Raw genomic sequence first — 17370 nt, 5'->3', positions numbered from 1 at the left:
AATAAAGTGAATCTGTAGCCAAAACTTTTTAGTAGGAAAATGCTGAACCTATGAAAAGTTTTTGTCTGCCTGTGTCTTGGGTGGAGAAAATTCATCTTACTTCATCTGACACCTGTCATCTGAGCTGAATTGAGTAATATCTCCAAAGGGGACACAGGGAACAGTAATGGCCTGAAATAAATGTACTCAATGTTTTATTATTATTACTAATATTATTATTATTATTACTATTAATATTGTTTTCTGTGTTTCTGTGATGGTGACCCAAGAGGAAGTAGAGGAAGTCCTCCAGATGGTCCTAATAAAAACCTACTGTAGTTTTTATGCCTGCTATGCTGTATTTTTATTATTATATATTGCTCATTTTTATTATTATATAGCTGAAGTAAATGATTATTTAGTATGTTACAGTAACTGCACTCCTTAAAACTTTGGATTTGATTCTCCTATTGTTGCAGTTCAGTTTCACCATTCAGCATTGAAAGCACAAGACGCCAACGCAGGTCAGAATCTCCAGACTCTAGAAGAAGGCGAATACACAGGTGTGATTTTGAAGGATGTAACAAGGTCTACACGAAGAGTTCCCATCTGAAGGCACATAGAAGAACCCATACAGGTAAACTTCAGGCTTTAACATGGAATTTTTGATGTAACTAAAACACTGATATAAATAATATATTCACTTCTATTTCTTGCAATTTACAGAAAGGATTTTTTCTATTACAGTAATGAATTATGAACTAAAGACAGAATGTCAACATGGTTTTCAAAAAAAGCAAACAAACTATACTTTTACAGCATGGTGAACATTCTTGGAGCCTATAACTAAGTCACAGAAAAAATAAAGATTATTATAAGCATGATCAATGCAACTTTGTGAAAGAGACTTTTTGGGGGAATTTTTAAGTTTTTTTTTTCAGATGCTTTCGATTGTTTCATTGGTCAGTTTCATTGATTCCTGCCATTAGGATAGTTTTGTGTATGCGGTGAAGCTGTTGGTGGAGTTTCCAAACTTTTTGCTGCATACTTTTAGCTGCTCAATTATTATTATTATTATTATGAAAGACGAGTGCTATACATACATCGCTTTTCTGTTCCATGGTAAGAGTAGGGGGATAGCGAGCAAACAGCACCCTGCTGTGCTCTTCTCCTGTCACTTCTTTTGCGGTCGTTTATCGTCTGTTGTTTATGTGTCTTTCAGGCTGGATCCATGAACGATATTGGACGACCTCTATACACATGTCAGATTCCCGCCCAAAACAAGCCCAACCATTTGTGTTGGGCAAGAATCATATCACATGTGTACATAGCCTTACTTCTAGTTGTATTATGTTTTTGTGTGTGAAATAATGAAAACTATGGTGGGGCATTACCCCATTGCAGATACCGAGAACTCTGCAATCACTTTACTGCAAATACTAGCATGGCCACAAGGTGGTGCAATGAAACAACATATGATGCTGTATGTGTCTATGATGTGGGTACAAAAGGTTTATTTTGATGGTAAAACAATGGGGTTTTTAATTATAATTATTTTGTTTGATCTGAATTACTTACATCATTGCTATTTTTACTGAAAACATCAAACGGGATTAAGCAAATACATAATGCTGTGAATGCCTGGAGATATATTGTCATCTTGAGGTTATAAAGCCCTTGCCAATTCATGAAAAGAATCTCTTGGGAAAAAAGAAAGTCACGTGCGCTTTTTTTTTTCATTAAAAGTTACTGAAATCTGTAATGAAAAATAATAATTAACAGTAGATTGTAAATGAAATCATCCTAAAAGAATAATGAATTATGATTTACTAAATCACCAGTTTCTTTATGTGTTTAAGCAAAACATGTTGAGTGATACCAAAGACTTCAGTGAAGTACAAACCCACCAAAAATTCGGCTTTTTGTTTTAACATCTCTTTTGTCCTTTGTTGTACAAGTGTTTCACTCAAAGGTTTTACTTTTAATATTTTGGCCTTAACTCAGCATGATAGAATGACATTGCTGGCAGTCCGTGACGGGCAGGGAGCATTGGCGGGAAAATAGTAGAGGAAGATGATAGTTGATTACACCAGAGGTTAGAACTTGAGTTGCGCGACTTGGACTCAACTCAACTCAATTGCAACTCAACTCCTGACTTGCTTTCTCTGCTGCTGCAGGGGACGGGGAGAAAGGCAGTAAGTCTTTTGTCACACAGCTTTCCCTGCCCCACCCTCACCCTTCAGCTGTCAGAGGAGAAAACTTAGAATGCAAGAAAGGCGGGAGGAAGGCAGTGAGTTTTGTGTAACATAACACTGCCTTCCTCTGACAGCTAAAGGGGCGGGGGGTCTGTGTAACAGAAGCCTCACTGCCTTCCTCCCTTCCCCCTTCAGCTGTCTGAGGAGAAAGCTGTGGACTTAGATTGCGATCCTGTGCTCAAGAACAGGATCAGAGCTTTATTTCCATATGAAGACAAATGGGGATAAATGAAGTGACTTGATTTGGGACTTGACTTGGAAGAATTCTTGTTGACTTGAGGCTTCACTTGGGAACTGGTGTTGACTTGGGACTCGACTTGGACTTGAAGGGTGATGACTTAGTCCAACCTCTGGATTTCACACCCTGCATTTTACCTTAAATAGCTGGACCATACTTCCCCATAATACTATTCTTGTTGGCTTTGACATTCTAGAATCTGTAATATAAGGGCAGTCCATTTTTCTAAATGTGCTGTAGAAATGCTAGCGAGGTTGAGTCCAGATTTATGCACCACCCTTTCTTGGTTTCTCTCCCTATACATTGGAGAATAAGAAAGGGTATTATTATACAGGATTTATATAGCGCCAACATATTACTCAGCACTGTACATTAAATAGGGGTTGCAAATGACAGACAGATACAGACACAGGAGGAGAGGACCCTGCCCAGAAGAGCTTACAATCTATAAAAGTTGTCCAGAATTATGTAAATACATACTACATGTAGCAAGGAACTGTTTTTATTGCTTTCTGTGACACCATCACCTGGCTTGTAAAAGTTTTTCTTGGGCTACTGCTAGAATGTTAATTCCTACTTACCAAAAGCATGTCCGTACACCCTTCTTTACATACCATTCAAATTGTTTTATATTCATATACACAGGGGCACATAGGGATAGGACAACCAGGTCTGTAGAACCGCCGGGTCAAATCTACTTGGGATATTATTGATGAAAAAAGCATTGTGTTGTCAGCCTTGTGTTGTATTAAGAATTATGCTGGATTTGTGGCAGAAAAAAAACATAGGAAAAGCATGCATTAGACACATGTACTATTTTTTGGGGGAAATTTGCATACTAAGTCAGGTAATTTTGCTAGTTGCAAATAAAATGATTTTCAACTGCTTACATAAAGACTAATTTAAATTGAATACTGTGTTCTACTTCCCAAACCTCTTAAATTGTAAGTGATTTTAGGCCTCTCCTCCTCCTGTATCTGTTTATGCCATTTGCAACCCCTGTTTAATGTACATCGCTTCATAATATGTTGGTGCTATACAAATACAGTTTAATAATAAGGTTAATTCAGTAACTGTTCTTTTCTTACCTGTCCATTGTTTTGCATTGGTAAGACATCTCAGCTACTACTACTTGTCTATAGTGGTTGATACTATTTGGCAAAATCATACATCATCATAATATACTTAATTTTTGGGTGGATTTTTGCATCATTTTTTTTCTATTGTCATTTTACTTAAAACTGGAAGACCTAGACTACTTTATTATACGGCATATATATAATACATTTCCAGTGCTTGAGATCCTTTGTATGATTAGGCTAAGTCTGCTGAATAATTAGATGTAATGTAATGACACAGGGTGTGCCTTGCCATTCAGATACCTCCAATGTGGAGTCTCATTTATAAAAAGCAACCACAAAAAGTTATAAGGATACAAGCACTGCTACTTCTTTTGTGTAAAGCTCCATTAGCAATGTTTTTACAAGTGTGAGCCAAATTACAGCACACCATCGCATTTAACCCTTCTGTTTAGTACACTTTATATCAAGTACAAGTTTATATCAACCCATTAAAAGTGATTTGTTTATTACACATACAAGAGTTGGTGTGTTTAATGTGGCCACTCATGTTGCTTTCCTGCCTCTTCTAAAGATTATTAGATAAAAGTAGCAATACATATGGACATCAGATGACTGCTATCAGTGAAGCTAGAGAGATTCACATGCATCTGCATTCTCAATATACCCCTGTGTATTTAATTCCTCGTCTAGGCTCTATACTTTGAGAAAACATTTTTTTTGTTTCTTATGGGGATCTACAAGTTAAAATAAAGGAATCTAATGCTGTATTACACCCACATTACACCTTTATTCAAAGCAGATGGAATATCTGTACACACAGTTGGCCAGGGAGAATATATATATAAAATTTGTTTTTGCCCAATGAGGCCAATCATCATCCATGTTTTATAGTTAAATTAAACTCCAATTAGTCACTATACACAGCAACACCCAAGAACTTCTTTCTTTTTTATAATTACAGGCCCATATTGTTTATGTATTTACTATACATAATGCCATCAAAACGCAAATCAAATTCATGGTAGGTTTACAAACCCTTCATTAAGAACAGATTATTAACTTGTTGTTTTATGATGTTGTCACTAGCAGATGGTAATTTTTTGTGCTCTTTTACACTTGTCTGGTTTCAATATTAGGGGGTGCTTTGTTTTTTTTCTTCTTTAATCTAATTAGGTAATGCCTAATGATTTGTAATTTGGGAGGATGGGCGGTAATCATTGTATGCAGAAGCATTAGAATGCTAATTAGCCTAATTGGTATGCAAACTGACAACCTAATTGGGTTCAAAACATGCTTAGACATCTATATATAACTTACATTTTTAATAATACAATCATTTTTCCTTTTTCATTTAGGAAAGGTTCCCACAGATGCCCCAAAACCCCTACCACCCACCCCACCCAATAAAAGCAATCAACTTGAAAAACTTGGCAGCTTAAAACATCAATGGAAGCTATACAAACATTAGTTGAATATCAGTGTTATTCAGTTCAGGAAGTGACCCGAATGACCAATGTCCAGGTGCACATTGTACTAGGTCCAAATCCAAACATCAATACTATTTATTACCATATCTTCTGTGTTGCCTACAATATAACTATGGATTCCTTGTGCAATTTGTATAATGTAGGCATAAAATGAAAGCTAATATTTTCACTATTGAGCAATGAAAAGTTGTACAGTATGTGCAATGTGTACGGGGGGTTATGCCTAACTTAACAAATCAATACTGAATAATTGCTGATATTTGAGTAATTGCACTATTTACATCATCATTGCATAAATCTGTGCCAGGCACAAAGGACTGCATTCTTGTAGCTTTACATGATAATGTCAAATAAGCAAATACCATAAAATTACTAATGATAAAAAGGTACCCAGAGTATCAAGAATAAAGAAAAATCAAGAAACATATCAAGGAGTCTGACCTGTTTTATGCTTTAAACCTCCATCATGTATTAATAATTAACACATACATGATTGTGCTCCATATGCAATACATATTTACGTCAGGAGTCACATACCATAGTATGATTAGTTTTGCCATTTTCATGACACAGATATTACTATATGCTAAAAATAAATCGATATATCATACACTAATAGAAACTGGAAAGCATAATTTAATTAAAAAGCAAACTTTCTTTACCACCTATAATTTACTAAAAGTAAATGTTAAATATTGTAATAAACAGCTGTACAACCTTTTCCCTTGTGTACAGTTGACACTGTTATGATGTTTTTGTCCTAGTTGCTTTTTCACACATGTTTAACAGGAGGCCATTTCATCAAAAACGCTTTGCATTAGTTATGCTCCTTTTGATCAAAATACCCCACAGTTAGGGGCCCCAGTGGAGCTGCACGCACTACATGCCTTGGAACTCCACCACAATATTAGATAAATGTATTTCCCCTTTCTGCTTTTTTGCAAGGGGAATATCTATGAAAATAATTTAAAGCGCTGCGTGCTCTCCCCCTTCACTTCCATTAGGATTGTTTGTCATCCATCGTCCGTTGATCCGCCAGAATGGTCATTCAGGAGATGGACGACGGGCGCTGTACACACGCCAGATTCTCGTCTGATATCGGCCCTGAGCCAATTATTAAACGAGAACCATTGCAAGTGTGCACGTTGCCTTACTGATTCACAACAAATATTGCCCTGTTGGTTTAAATTATTCTAGACCGGGCCTGTCATTTGTTGGCATTAATCCCTCATGCTCCATGCATCCAAGCAAGCTGATCTCAGTCACAGAAAGGTCTGATTAAAGTGCACTTGGTCTACCACAGTTGGCAAGGAAACAGATTCACTTCTCGGGATACCTTAGATATAGATACCTAAGACTTGGATGTATACGATTGTCTTAGATCTTGAAGGTCATGCAAATCCCATTTTTGAATGGAGTCCATCATCTCTTAATGCTGAAATTACATGTCCATTTACAAGAATTGTGGAGACTCTTCCCAACTGTTTTTTAAAATGCCTAGAATCCTAGAATATAATCTGTAAAGAATTTAGATTTAGAGTGGTGAGGAACTAAATCCATTGTCAGAATTAGGAGAAAACCTTCCAATGGGGACCTGCATTACCTTAATAACTAAGTAATGATGTCCCTCACATCATAAAGGTATCTTCTCATTTCCAGTTAGGTCTGCAAGACAGGATATAAAATCTCCCTAATGATACACATTGGGCCAGATTTATGAAAGCTCTCCAAGGCTGGAGGGAATACACTTTCAGAAGTGTCGCTGGGTGATCCAGAAACCATGGAATGGATTTTTAACCTCCCTAGCGGTTCATTTCTTTCCGGTTTTATTTGTCTAAAAGTGGTACATTGTTTTTCATGAAAATTTATTTTACAATATAATATAATACCATGAGTAAAATAAAGTTTTAAACACAAAATCATGTAAAAATATTAAATTGAATAAATTAGAATATATATTTTTATTTTTTTTTTAATTTAAAAAAAAATATATATATTATACTGTTTTATTATACTGTAAAATAAATGTTCATGATATACAATGTACTGCTTTTACACATATAAATCCAATGTATTGATTCAATACAGGTTTTTTGTATTGAATGCAAAACAAAAAAGATTTAGAATTTCCCACCCCGCCCCACCAGCAACGTACACACGCAACAACGCCACCGGGAACTCCCCCGGTGACTCATCGCGTGCAAAAGACACGGGAGGAAGAAGACAGGGATTGCGGCGCAGGACGACGCGGGTCACTGGCGGATAAGGTAAGGCTGTATTTACTATTACTTCCCATAGGTTTACCTACTCCGAGTGTGACTCAGGTTTACAGCTTTCAGTAACTTTTTTCTACCCCGAGTCACACTCGGGGTTACCGCTAGGAAGGTTAAAAATCATTTGCTATTTGCTAGCAAATGTTTTGGCTGCTGGACCAGATCCATTCTAGGTTTGCTGGATCTAAAAGCTAAATGGTAATTAGCTAAAAGCTAATAAATAAAGCTAAAGGAGATGTATATATTTACACTAAATATATGCTAGCAATATTATCCTCAAATGCAGGAGCTCATAGTCTGTGAAGTAGACTATATATTGTACTCTGTGGAAACAAACACCTAGGGCTTATTCACTGTGTTAAAGAAATGTTTAAAATAAATGCTGTTCACATTAGTGCACTGCACTTTGATGTGTTTTCAAATATAGGCCATGCCAGTTTTTTTGAGCATTTTAATGTGTAAGAAGGCCAGCCATAGAAGTTTATGGCAATGCATAAATAACAAGTATATAGTTTCCCAGCACTTGGTAACAAACAAACACTTTTCAATGGGCAAGCCCACTTGCTAAAAACATGCATGCAAAACACACATATAAATGAATGACAAAGCATTGAAGTGCTCCCTAAAGTGAAACTAATGTTCTACTTTTAACTTTGCATAATCTGGCAGGTCGTTCTTGCAGAAAGGAACAAGTGATGCCCCTTCTGCAATAATGCATCTTGCTTGCCTGATCGCTCTGGGTTTCTGAAGTCAAAGCTGAGCTGTGCATACAATCCTGACTTTCCTTGCATGTGTCGGGATGAATGAACATCATCCTAGCACAGTCAATTAAAATGGCCAAGGATCATGCAGAAAAAGAAGAAGAGAAGGAAGATAGCATCAACCCTGCTAGAACGCAGATAGGTAAGTTGCAAGGATCTAGTTCCACTCTAAAACTGCAACAAAAAACATTTCAGTTTCAGAAAAAAGGTACAAACAATAAAAGGCAAAAATAAGCCATATTTCTCATAATCTGTCTTTATTTGAGAATTGATCTAATACTGTTGCCATCTAGTGCATGTTTCTGCATAACCAACATAAGGGCTGACCTAGGGTATCAGGGCTCCCAAGGGTGTGGGAAAGGCATTCCCACATATACCAGAATGCACTGTACATTCCAGGATAATGGGGTGGGGTTGTGTCTCTTTGTTGTTCTCCTTGCTCACTTTGTGCATATTTGTATATCAAAAAGCATGTTTACAAAGTCGACTTTCATTTGTCTATTTAAGAAAGTCTCTTCTCTTCGTTCCTATTAATCTCTTCAGTTGAATAATAATATGCGTTTTTTGACCTGCAGGTATTCCTGTACATTTTTTATGATTGCATGTTTTAGGCATAGGCCCAAAATGTAATTAAATGTTTTTATGTTCTATAGTTGTGAGACTCCCTGCCCGAGAGTGAAATCTTTGTGTGTGACGAGGTTTTGCTATTCAGAACATCATTAAACAGTGCCAATCATTTCAGATGTGGGAGATTTGTACAGCTACTTAATGTTAAAAATATTATCTTTTCCTTTTGTGGCAAGCCTGGATTATCCGAAGAATCTGCACAGCTCTATTTGTTATTTGTGCCTATCAAGTGGTGCCAGACCCAAGTTAACTGTAGTATTTGTGTTGGTTGAGCGTTCTTTTTAAAAGGCATTCGACTTGTATACTTCCGTGCTGAGACAGGTCTGAAGAAACAACCTGTGTTTGCCCTGCTTTTATTACACAGTAACCACACATATGTTAAACAAAGCTAAAGTGTTTAATGCAACCGAAACCAAACTTTTATTATACAACAAGACAGTGGCTTTGTGTAGAGTTTTGGTTAGCTCTTTTGTCTTTTATAGATTACTATAAAAGAGTATTTTGGAGGATAGGAAACTCATCTTATTCTTTATACTTTCTGTGAGAGCAGCTTAGTCCTTTATGTATGTCAATTAAATGCCATAACTAAAAGAATTGAAAATTGTGAGATCAATATGAACAATATTGTGTTAAGTGTCTAAAGAGCTACAAGAGTCTCAACTTTTTTTATATACTATATGCTTTTCAAAAATGCTCATCATTTGTTACGTGTTTTCTTGCTATGTAAGGACACCGCCAGACATTTTTATATACTGAAAAATTCCATGGATTAGGTGATAATCTGTAAATCTGAGTCATGGGGATTTAAAGTGGTTTTGTTCATGTTTTCTGTATTCATTGTGGTCTAATTTAGTGGGGTGAATATAAAATTTAGCACATAAATAATAAACAATGTTCTATCCAGCCTGCAAAAATATGGTCTTTTTCACATACACATCTTTTAGATGCTTTACAAAGTGACTGGGTAGGTTATCACAGTGATCACTTATGTCAGCTCATCCATATAGAGACAGCCAGTGTCTGCTGTGCTGTCTTGTAAACTAATCCATAGTGCTCTGGGAATCTTTTTTTTCTCAAACATGTTGGCTTTAACATATCACACATAACATAACATAACACAGTTACAAAACTAAAATACTTAAAGAAAGACATCATTTTTAAATACCCAATAGAGCTGTAGATTCTCTAAAAAAATATATAAATATATTGGGTTATGTGGTTGTACTTGGGGCAATTACAACTAGTGGTGGGGCTTAGTTTGCGTAGTAAAGTTAACTTCCAAATGTCACTGTGTTCAATCAAAAAGACAGCAGGCTTTATCAATTTTAAAGAAGCCAAGAGAAAAGTTTTCTTTGATTTTTTAACAGTTTTTTATTGCCTTTTACTTTTTTTTAGGTGTAAAAGACATTATTTTTAAAAAGATGTTTTACAACTGTTTGTTACTGTTTAATACGTTTTGTTTTGTTTGTGACTCATACTATTTGTAATATCCCTAGGATCTCAGCAGTGCACGTCTTGATATATGCAAGCAGTGATCCCCTACTAGTCACTATAACATAATATTGTCCTTTTCTAATGTCAAAAGAGTAAATGATATAACTCTATATAGTCTCACATAGTGAAATTATGCGTAGTTAGAATAATGTGGGCATCTTAACTTTTAAAGTACTAAATTATTTTTAGTGCTCATCCACTTTTTGATTTTATGATTTTATTCTTGATCAATTCAAACGAGCTTGAAATGAATTGTGTATGGGAAATACTGTTTTGTAGTGTAATACCCACCTAGTGTCTGGGGGTGTGTGACACTATAGTCTGGAAACCTTGCACATCAGCAAGGCCTGATTAACCTTAATTCCCAGCTATCTTTTTTCTTATGCCAAATTTTAGTTTGCTGCTGTAAAAATTACACACGGTGACACAGTCCCTTAACATCTGAAATCTTTCTCCTGGGCTATACCTGGGTTTAGAGGGTAGAATACTGCTGCTAAAACATTTAATGGAATGCATAGGATTTTGTGTATAATGTTCTGGAGTCAAATTTTGTTCTATCATTTGATATGTTATTATCGGATGCAATGCAGTTTCCCAGGCAGTTGTGCCTGATACACCTGTAGCTAGCTGCGGTTTTTATTTCCACCTGTTAATCCAAGAAACTGATTAACTAGTTTTATTGTCACATTTTATTATAATGCTACTGGTGCGCCTCCCTTTACTTTTTCTAGGTGTTTTATTATTGTCATCATTATTCAATAACATAAACAATTACATTTGGAGATTGTTTATTGGGTACCTGTTTTTAAAATGTGTTGTATATCCTTATAGGTAAGCCTCTGTCAGTTACAAATGCAAATAATTAATTTCACATTTTTCTTTTTCTTTTTTTTTTTTTTTTTTACAAAGGAGAGAAACCATACATGTGTACTTGGGAAGGATGCACCTGGAAGTTTGCACGCTCTGATGAACTAACACGGCATTACCGCAAACATACAGGAGTAAAGCCATTCAAATGTGCAGACTGTGACCGCAGTTTTTCCCGATCAGATCATTTAGCATTACACCGTCGGAGGCACATGCTGGTCTGAGTTGACCGTCCATCCAGGCAATTAGAAAAGCTGGCTCTTTTCTACTACATATGTTCAGCAGGATTGAACACCACCCACAGTGTTAAAAAAGCAAGAAATTTACAAGAGATGTAAAGTGAAGAAATTTAACAAGAAACTTCTTGAGTTGCTAAAAAATCAGGATAAACCTTGTGTTATCCAGTCCATGTCCATACCTCGGATCTGAAGATTTGGAGGATGAAGGCTTTTTTTAATTGGCCTCAACAAGAATCATTTTAAATAGGTCCTGTAGTATATCTCACTCCCACTGGGATTGATTTTTGCAAAAGTTGCTTCTAATTTTCAAAGAATATGTATCATAGCTTGTTTTCAAAATCTTGGAAAAAATGTTGACTTGTTTCAATTTTCTTTTCTGCTGGGATTATTTTTAAGTAACAGTGAAATAGTGAAAATAACAGATTTGTGTACGAGTAACTACAGGTACATATATAGGAAAAAAGTACATTACAAACTGTCCATGAACAGAACCTGGGATTCTTGCAATAACCACAGTGGTCATTACATCATTTCCATTAAGTGGAGTGGGCTTACAAATATCATACTCTTTCTTTGAGTATTTTAAAATTTTATTTTCACTTTTTGTTGTTTGTGAAATTATATAGGCCGGTATATTAAGTGAAGTACTGTTTGTGTTTGTGAATTGACTTGGCCTTGCCTAAAGCCTTCTTATATCTGCCCTTTTTTGTGGATCACAAATTCAGAATTATTGTACAGGTTCTCAGTATTTCTTTTTATCCCTACACCCTTATGTAATACTCTTTAAAGTATTATGTACATACCGGTCAGTAATGGATTTTTGGGCCCCTGCTTACGGATAACAGGGCCATCAGATAGCACAAACTGGAACGGTTGCACTTCTTGCTGCTAAAGAGCAATAATGACTGTATTATATGGATTTCCTATAAATCAAGTGTTTAAACTGCATTTTTTACCACGTCACAGGAGGCCTTTGTCAAAGTACCCTATATTATATTTCAAAATCCTACAATGTATCAAGTATAAAGGCTGCACAAGGTAAAAGATAACAAAGAACAAATACATAGTAATAATTATACTAAATAATGTGAATACTTTGCTTTTAAGAATGAACCCTTTCTGAGTCTATACTCTGGAGACAGACTACAGTATATGAAATTTAGCTTTATATTTTAAAGTTGTTCTACATATCCCATGTTCCCCATCTATTCAAGGGAACATTCACCAGCTTTATACTGTGAAGCAGTGTGCATTGTCCCAGCGTAGAACTTGGAGATTTTGTGTCCTGAGATAAATTTGCATATTTTTAAACTGCAAGGGAGTGAGGGGTAAAGTATATTACTCCATACACCCAGTTTAGGATTTCTTGTAATACTGAGCACACTGATGTCATGCCCTTTAAATATGTATATATATATATATATATATATATATGTATAAATATATATATACATATATGTCTTATGCATAGATGACTAGTTGTCATCAGCTCGGTTCATTCAGAAGGAATATAGGTTGTAAAAGGTTAGGGGGATTTTACACAGATTCCTTTTTTGAAGGGTCAGTAAATTATTGCAGGGCTTCTATGGCAGCGGTTCTTTAACCGACAGACATTTTTATTTCCTATTTTCTTCTTGATGTTACTACCAGTATTTGCTCTAGTTTTGTTTTGTACAAAAAACAAGCAATACAAGTATTAAGCACACTGACTGATACATATAATATTAACAATAACAGTGTTACTAATATCAATAATGATATAAAAAATATAAAATCAATATGTTACATTTTAGGCATACACAGGTAGTGTATTATACAACATTTAGCACAATGATCTGCCTGGATGATTGAATGGCATGCACTGGGACAAGCTATAGGTTTTCTAATCATTACTATGTGTTTGTAACCATTATGCTTGGTTTTCTGTGGATGTAGTTACTTAAATCTATGTACAGTAGTGCTTACTCTGCCCTTGTAACATAGAATATTCCTAATGCCATGTATACAGAGGCGCACTGAATCTAAAGAGCATTGAGCTTCCTAGATTCACCCAAAGATCAATGATTGCTGTTGTCTCGTGCATACATGGCATTGAAGATGCAGTGGTCATAGCGGCCTAGACAAAGATGACTGCCTCATCCACCTGAAGTGTGTTTTATTAAACCACACCAAAGTTCCTTAAAAGAAAAATGAAGGTTCTAAAATAATTACCAATGTTAGCCCTTTTTTCAGAGATTATTGTATGTGTTTAAATTTTGACTTTCTTGAACTGTATAAGGTACTTGTTTTATTGTCTTAATATCTGTTTGGGTTAAGTATTATGTTGCTTGTGTAAAGTGAACATGTTCATGGTGAACTGAGGTTGTGTGTTTTGTATATTGCATCTTAAGTGATATTGACAGTAGGTCCCAGCAGCTAAAAAGTCATCATGTAAAATCAAAATCAGGAAGCATAAAATGGGGACACATATGTGGGTAAATAGCTTTTGTCCAAATACGTAATAGAAATGTGAAATTCAACTTGGGATATTTGGGATATAATAAATATAACAAAGTTTTAGGGTTAACCCTAATTATCTATATAGTTATATCCTGTTCAGAGAGCCAGTCAAGCTGCCAAGCTAATAATAAACTTTTTAAAGATTTGTTACACCATGCTTGGTAGATAAGGTAAATTTATATTCACTTCCAATACCCCATCATACACAATATGATTGGATGATTGCTTTCAACTTCCCTTATTTAGTAATCTCAGTAAACAGTCACTTAAGGTGAACAATCTCTGCTCCTTTTATTAACTCTATAGTGAAGAGCACAAAATGCATAGCGTACAATATTTCTTTGGTATAACGGTTTTGTTGTTAGGACTGTTAAAATGAGATGGATGACCGGAAGAGTGCATTAAAATGAGTTCAGTTTGATACCAAAAGATCTTTATTGGAACTACAGTCCTACTATTTTCTATTAGCTCTACGAAACAGATTCTAACAAACCACATTTGAAAGACACTATTTTACCTGTGCCAGTATTTACAAAGGGGGAAATGTATAACCTACTGCACATGGTGAACATGTTGTTGCTTGGTTAGACACTTTGCTTGCAAAAATGTGACAGATCAAAAATTCTAGGATGCACAAGGCCAAACTTGTTTCTCATAACCTAACGGGTTGGTTGGAGGGGTCATATGTTCAATAAGATGGTTTTTATTAAAGCCTTGAAACTTTATTTTCCTATGAAAAATTAATGTTATATTCTGCAAGCAATGTTCCGGTATTGCTCCTTGGCTGTGCATTACAGTGTTGAGAGATTTTCTTTGTGATTGAGGAAACCTTTTACTCTCAAAAGATTTTTAAAAAGTGCAATCTGGGTTTACATTTTTGGGGTTTAGGAAGTTTAAACATAGTATGTATTTTTGGGGTTTAGGAAGGAATAAACATAGTATGTACTAAAGGTTAAGTTACATAGGTACTATATGTCATGTACAAGATTCAGCAGTTGTTATGCTACAACTTGTATCCTTGTTGTTGAAGGAGAATGCATTAACTTGAATGGCACCATTGCTTTGCCCAACTTTTCAAACAATTACTGCTTTATCTCTTTTTAATTCCCAAATTTGTTTTTAGATTAGCATTATTCTTTAAACAAAATAATTAATTCTGCACAGGTTTGTTCCCACCTCGTTAGTAAAATTGGAGAGAGGGGCCGGGCCGGTCATAACCTCTTTTGACTTTTTTTTTTGCTGTCACATAGTGTCACGGGGAAAGAAATCATCTCAACATTGACACAGACAGCAGTAAAATACTGAATTATTTCTAACCATACCCTATATTAGGTGGTGTTCTACAATGAAAGAAGCTATATGAAACCTTTTATGCTAAATGTGTGAATTGTGAGATTACTTTATACTGTTTATTTTATTGTAGGTTGTACATTTATAAAAGACTGAATCTTTTATATGATGTAATATTAAACTTTCAGTGTTGCATTTTTATTATTCGAAAGATAATTTGCATAGGGCAGCCTATGGCATTATCAACAATTTTATTGAGGCGAAAGGTAAACAGAGAATTACAAAAGTCTCAGTAAATATAACTTATTGAATAGAGTCATTGGGCCTGATTAAATAAAGTTCTTCAAGGCTGGAGAGAATACACTTTCAGAAGTGAAGCTGGGTGATCCAGAAAACATAGAATGGATTCTTAAAAATCCTTTGCTATTTGCTAGCACATGTTTTGAATCCTGGGCCAGATCCATTCCAGGGTTGCTGGATCACCCAGCTTCACTTCTGAAAGTGTATTCTCTCCAGCCTTGGACAGCTTTCATAAATCAGGGCCCATTGGGCCTGATTTAATAAAGCTCTTCAAGGCTGGAAAGGATACACTTTCATCAGTGAAGCTGGGTGATCCAGCAAATCTAGAATGGATCTGGTCTAGGATTAAAAACATTTGCTAACAAATAGCAACCAACTCAAGAAATCCATTCCTGGTTTGCTGGATCACCCAGTTTCACTGATGAAAGTGTTTTCTCTCCAGCCTTGGAGAGGTTTATTAAATCAGGCCTATTGTACTCTCATGTTTTGAGCCAATTTATGTTTTCCGCAATCTGACTGATGTAGACTAGTCACATACATTTCCTTAGGGTTCAAGTAACCCCGTAGACAGCCTAGGTTCTAAAATTTTACATTCAAATGTGTTTCAGATACACAGAAAGCACCTATATACCCTACCATGCTGCTGAGCTGTGGATAGAAAATTAGGTAAAATATCATCCTTTCTTGCCATAGAATTTATGGGACTATCTTGTAAAAGTAATTTCTTAAATTACTTTATCAACAAACAAATGTTTAGATATAATAATGTTATCAATATGAATATGTGCAAATATTTGGTATATTAAAAACAAAATCCTTCAGGACAAAACAATTAGAATTTTGGATATAATCCAAATGTTAATCCCCATGTGTTTGTAAAAGTACATTGACCAGAACGTCTGGACTGAGTTCCAGCCCACACAGGACAACTCCCAGGGAAAATGAAAGCTGTCCTGCAAACTGATATATATCGTGTGGGCGTCACGCCCCTGGAGAACCACTAATGTATGCAGTTTGCAAACCATTAACATACCCGCTGTAAATAAAAAAACTGTAAATTCTGATCAATATTAAAGGTTTAGTATCTGTTTTGCAGCACAAATGTATGTTAATATACCAGTGGATTGTATTGTAATATTGGCAAAAGCACACAAACAAGTTGGGTTTAAACTAAAATGTATTTGTGGGCATTCTTTTTATTTATTTTTGGAAGCAAAACATAATGAAGTGTTTGTAGCAAAGGATCAAGATTCATACATGTGGCATTCATTTATTTGCTTTTACACACACATGCTATAGTTGTAATTCAGAAAGTGAACACACCAGGATAAGGATCTTTACTTTCAAAAAACTCTGTTACTTTTAGCTGAGTCTAAAGATTAACTTTACAGTAATATAGCACACAAAAAAATGTAATTGTGTTAAGCTCTGTGAATCATGCCCTAGAAGTAAATATATTATGGGTAGATAATTAATAAATGATTTCATAAACAATTCTATACAGACCATCTAGCCTAAATATCCAGTTAATATATGAAAAACATTTTTCCAATATTGAGCCTTTAAACTCAACAGAGGTGTACTGGATAGTGCTAAAGAAAACCTATATTGGGAAAGTTTGCTGAGATTGCTTGTTCTGAAAATACTATTTTTTGCTGTCATACTGATGGCTAAATTATTTTCTAAGGCTTATTATGAAGACTTTTTTTCTGACTTTTGTGATCTGCATACATGGCCCAGGTTTACTAAAAATGGAAATTGCCAGGTCAACAATGGCAGGCTTCATATTTATTTTTCTTATTTTATGTACAATTTAAAAATGCAAATTATTAATAAATCATGTACCGGGATTTTCTATAAATTTAAAATGGGAATTTAATTTTAAATCACATTTCAGATTTAATTCGATTAGTTTTCAGACCACTGCAATACAATGTTTGTAGCTTATTCTTGGTGAGTGACAGCATCCAAGCTAAGGC

The 17370-nt window shown here is 35.2% G+C and overlaps 1 protein-coding gene across 4 annotated transcripts in view; it reads left to right on the top strand.

The window, feature by feature from the left end:
• KLF12 (KLF transcription factor 12) overlaps positions 1-15307 on the top strand; it is a 110540-nt gene extending 95233 nt beyond the window's left edge. For 3 of the 4 annotated variants that reach the window (XM_072410574.1, XM_072410565.1, XM_072410582.1), the window contains 2 exons: positions 459-616; positions 11106-15307. In XM_072410574.1, coding sequence (XP_072266675.1) covers positions 459-616; positions 11106-11287 — 340 coding nt within the window. In that variant the 3' untranslated portion in view covers positions 11288-15307. Of the gene's footprint in view, positions 1-458; positions 617-726; positions 868-11105 lie in introns of those variants that run through there. The other variant, XM_072410588.1, reaches the window with a different exon arrangement.
• Positions 15308-17370: the final 2063 nt, after the last annotated feature.

This window comes from Pyxicephalus adspersus, chromosome 1 (assembly GCF_032062135.1).
Source record: "Pyxicephalus adspersus chromosome 1, UCB_Pads_2.0, whole genome shotgun sequence".
In the NCBI taxonomy this organism is placed as follows: Eukaryota; Metazoa; Chordata; class Amphibia; order Anura; family Pyxicephalidae; genus Pyxicephalus; species Pyxicephalus adspersus.
The sequence above is the reverse complement of the archived record's forward strand: the minus strand, read 5'-3'. Positions and strand labels throughout refer to the sequence as shown.